Below are 3,843 nucleotides of genomic sequence, written 5' to 3' on the forward strand. Positions count from 1 at the left end.
CCCTTGAAAAAAACAACCCCCCCCCCCCCAAAAAAAAAAAAGAAAAAAAAAAGAACAACAACTACGACAACAACTCCAAAAGAATAAAATAAATAAAACACGTGTATGAAAGGGATCAAAGCCCAAAATTTGCTGCACATCTGCATCAAAATGTTATAAGATCAGCAGGTCAAGGTCCCTTATGTTTCATTTGAACCAAAAATTGCGAGGAGGCTTGTTTATTTGCCCATTGTTAAATTTAGGGGAAAATCACATTTTGGTCTCCATGTGCTCTCTTCAGGTGAGAAACTGCCGATGGGGTTATTCATGTGAGGATATAATGGTTTAGAGTCCTGTAACAATTTATAGCTTCCATGCATTGCATTGTGAAAATCTAACTGTCATTGCAGTGGTGTGGTTTGTTGTTGACTGAACTGTTTGGTAATTAAGTTACTTTCTCTATTTCGGATGTTTGTTTGTGGTTGTTTCTTCTTGATAGCATGCCAGATACATCCTCTTTTATGTTTGGACCTCTATTCATGTGATAAATTATGCATTTATGTGTTAGAGTCCTAGACCCAACAAGATGACTTTGCCAACATTTATATTGACATTCAGTTTCAAACATTGCTTTCGTTTTGAGCCTGCAATTTACACTTGTATATTTGCTCTTGTGGCTGCAGCAGTTCAAAGGTGGGAATGCAGACTCCTCAGCAGCATGCCAGAAACTGAAGGGAGATCTGCAGGCGGTATTCAATGTGCTTCCTAAAGACATGCAGCAGCTTTTGCTCTTCAATCCTAAGAGAGCTTCTCTCATTCAGGGCAAAATCAGCCTCGGCGAGCAGTCCACAAAACTCCCAGGCCATATTATAATTTCTGAAAGTCCGAGGACGCCAGGAACACCATCACCATTTCTCCGGACATAAAACTCAGTACATTTTTTTCTCTTCTGCGAAAGATTGGTTTTGGTTCTGTTACCAGATGCAAGCCTCTTTTTTCATGCTGTGCTTCTCGTGTTAGCAGTAATCAATCAACATGGTGGCCGTCGACCAAGAGTGAGATTTATTCAATTATCGATTGCCCAGGTCTCAATGATTTAGAGTGGGGGCGCAAAATGACAGCCTCCATTGTACGATATGTTTTATTGTACTGTATGTTGAAATCTTCGGGCAGAAATTAATTTATCTAATGCTTCTTAGTTTGTTGAAGACAAGATAAGATGCAAACTTCCTGTTAACCAAGAGGGGAGATTAGCAGTTTGTTGTTTATTCTCTCTCGTGTATGTACCTCAAGTGGGCACATAATATATGAAGGAAGCATGATGATGGTATGTTTTTCTCTCTCTTTTGTCTCTGGTTTCAATTGTACATGATCACTTTGTACCTCAAAGTTTTACATGGTATCATATCACCTATGGTACTTTTTAAGAGGAGTTTCTTTGATGAATACAACATCATGAGTGAGAATCCAACAGAAACAATCTCCAAATAAAATTTGTACTCAGTGGCTTTGCTAAAAGCTAAATCCATAAGCTGACTGCAATATCAAGGTCACTCTGAAATCCAAGAATCTGTAAGCTGACTCTGTAGAAAATCTTTTATTTACCTACTATTTACACCATTTATAGTATCTGTCTCATGAGAAAGGCTAACACCATGTTCCTAGTATCCATTTATCATTTTTATTTGTTGCAGCACAAATTATTACAAGTCTCGTATTACCAACTGTTAATGATCCCCTCCGCATCGTGAAAACTTTGAAGTCGTAGTGAAGGTTGAGGGCTTTTTTTTTATGTTCTGACATGTTCCCGCATGCTGAGCGTCCTTCCATTGCATCGAAACTCCAAAGTCATGATGACTCTTAACAGTTAAAGAGTTATTCTCTCTATGAAACAGGGTGAAAATTTCCAACAGTTCACTCATAACAACTTAGCACAACACATGTAACACAACCTCAAATTTAAAGAATCAACGCATAACAATAACCAAAGGAATCCCCAGACACCAACATTTTCACCAAAGACAGCACTGAAACAAACACAAACTCAAAATACTAGGGATAATCAAGAGTAGCAATATGATTATGAGCCACAGTCCCAACCCAAAGCTTCCCCTTAACTTCCCTGACTTCACTCACCAACTTCATCACCTCCCCCCCTCTATCTTCAAACACTTCAACAATTTTCCCATCTTCATCAAACAGCGAAACTACCGTGTACATCTTCATCCCTGTTTGCTTTGCCAGAAAACTGAGCTTTAATGGCAATCTGAAGTATACGCTCCTTAAAATCGGATGCTTGGACATGACTTCCTGAGCTTTTGTTCTGCAACAATCTATGGCCACCCAGAACTGCCCTTTGTCATTCATTCTGACGTTATCGGGAAATCCAGGGAGGTTTGCGAAAATTTCGAGCTTTCCTGTTTTTGGTCCCTCTAGCCAGTATCTCATCAACCTGTAAAAAGTTAGATTTTTTTTTTTTTGTTAAACCTATCTGCATTCTGAATTACAAGAAACCCCCACATCTAAAAAGTTCAACAGAAAATCCTCTGAGCCTCTTGAGTGTTAATGAAATTGTTCAGTTCTAAAATCGAGTCTTGCTCCTCAAATGTCTGAACCTAAGTTTTTGCCTGAGTAAACAAAATGGAAAAACGTCGAGAACTTGAGTTGAAGAGAAGAAAATAAAGATGAACTTATGTTTTTTTAACAAAATAATGTTTTTTTATAATTAAAAAAGCATCGTTACGAAATCAGCGGTGTTTTGTTAATGATCATGGATGATGAGATTTTAAAAATAATAATAAAGAAAACATTTTAGTTAAGGGGTTTCTGGTAATTGAGCAGTGTGTGTTTCTGTTACCTGCAGTAGGTTGTCTCAGTGAAGAGGAGAAATGTCTGATCTTGTGATATTTGCACTCCATTAGGAAATGACAAGCCACTTAACACAACATGTGTTGTTTTAGTCTGAGGATCATATCTTAATAGCCTCCCAGTGGCTTCTGCTTCTAGCAATATGAAGAAATGATGCCTGCAGACATAAAAATTAGGGCAAATTTTGAAAACCAACCCATTTCCAAACTTATTCATAAAAAGCGATCTATTTGAAACTTATTTGCCAAAAACGACCCAGCATTTTTGGTGAAAAACATACCAAACTTCACGGGACTTCAAGTCCCGTGATTTTTATTATTATTATTATTATTATTATTATTATTATTATTTTGCCAAAAACGACCCATTTTAACTGGGTTGCTTTTGACAAATAAGTTTCAAAGAGGTCGTTTTTTACAATTATTTTTGGAAATGAGTTGCTTTTCAAAATTTATCCTAAAAGTTCCCACAGATTAATTAGCGCTCCATAATCAAATTATCATTGTTAATTACTGAGTTATAAGCTAGACACAATTGTTGATAGTGTTCGCCTAAATTTATGTTTTGGATCTTAAATTGAAATATCTACCGTCAGATTGCATCTGATACAAATCACCTCTTTAGAAATAAAATCTCGGATGATTTAGACATGTTCTAACCATGCATTTAAATTGTAAAGAATCATTGTTTACTAATTTTTGACAACCTTATATATGTGGTAAAAAAAACGCATCGAAATTATTGAAAGTTCCTTTTTAGCTGGTCTTTTCTGCTGTGGATGACACCCAAACCATATGAGTTTTCATTTGAAAATCCAAATTTTAACTAAAGAAAACTTGCCTTCTGTTGTGTCTCATGCTGGTATCTGTGAAGAAAATAGAGCCATTTTCGTGAACGTCCAAATCATTTGCAAACAAAATGGGCCTCCCTTGGACATGAGAGGCCAAAGGGGACGCAAGCCCACCCGTCGGCCCGACGACCATAAGCCCGAAATAG

At 37.1% G+C, this 3,843-nt stretch overlaps 2 protein-coding genes across 3 annotated transcripts in view; one reads left to right on the forward strand and one right to left on the reverse strand.

Moving 5' to 3' along the window:
• The window catches only part of LOC109825111 (protein DENND6A), a 5,306-nt gene extending 3,987 nt beyond the window's left edge, over positions 1-1,319 (forward strand). The window contains exon 3 of one of the 2 annotated variants that reach the window (XM_020391843.1): positions 663-1,319. In XM_020391843.1, coding sequence (XP_020247432.1) covers positions 663-905 — 243 coding nt within the window. In that variant the 3' untranslated portion in view covers positions 906-1,319. The remainder of the gene's footprint in view (positions 1-662) is intronic. The other variant, XM_020391845.1, reaches the window with a different exon arrangement.
• The window catches only part of LOC109825110 (protein STRICTOSIDINE SYNTHASE-LIKE 13-like), a 3,235-nt gene continuing 1,268 nt past the window's right edge, over positions 1,877-3,843 (reverse strand). Inside the window, 3 exon segments of the mRNA XM_020391842.1 lie at positions 1,877-2,431; positions 2,837-3,004; positions 3,688-3,843. The exon segment at positions 3,688-3,843 is cut by the window's right edge and continues 15 nt beyond it. Coding sequence (XP_020247431.1) covers positions 2,032-2,431; positions 2,837-3,004; positions 3,688-3,843 — 724 coding nt within the window. The 3' untranslated portion in view covers positions 1,877-2,031.

This window comes from Asparagus officinalis, chromosome 10 (genome assembly GCF_001876935.1).
Source record: "Asparagus officinalis chromosome 10, Aspof.V1, whole genome shotgun sequence".
Taxonomy (NCBI): Eukaryota; Viridiplantae; Streptophyta; class Magnoliopsida; order Asparagales; family Asparagaceae; genus Asparagus; species Asparagus officinalis.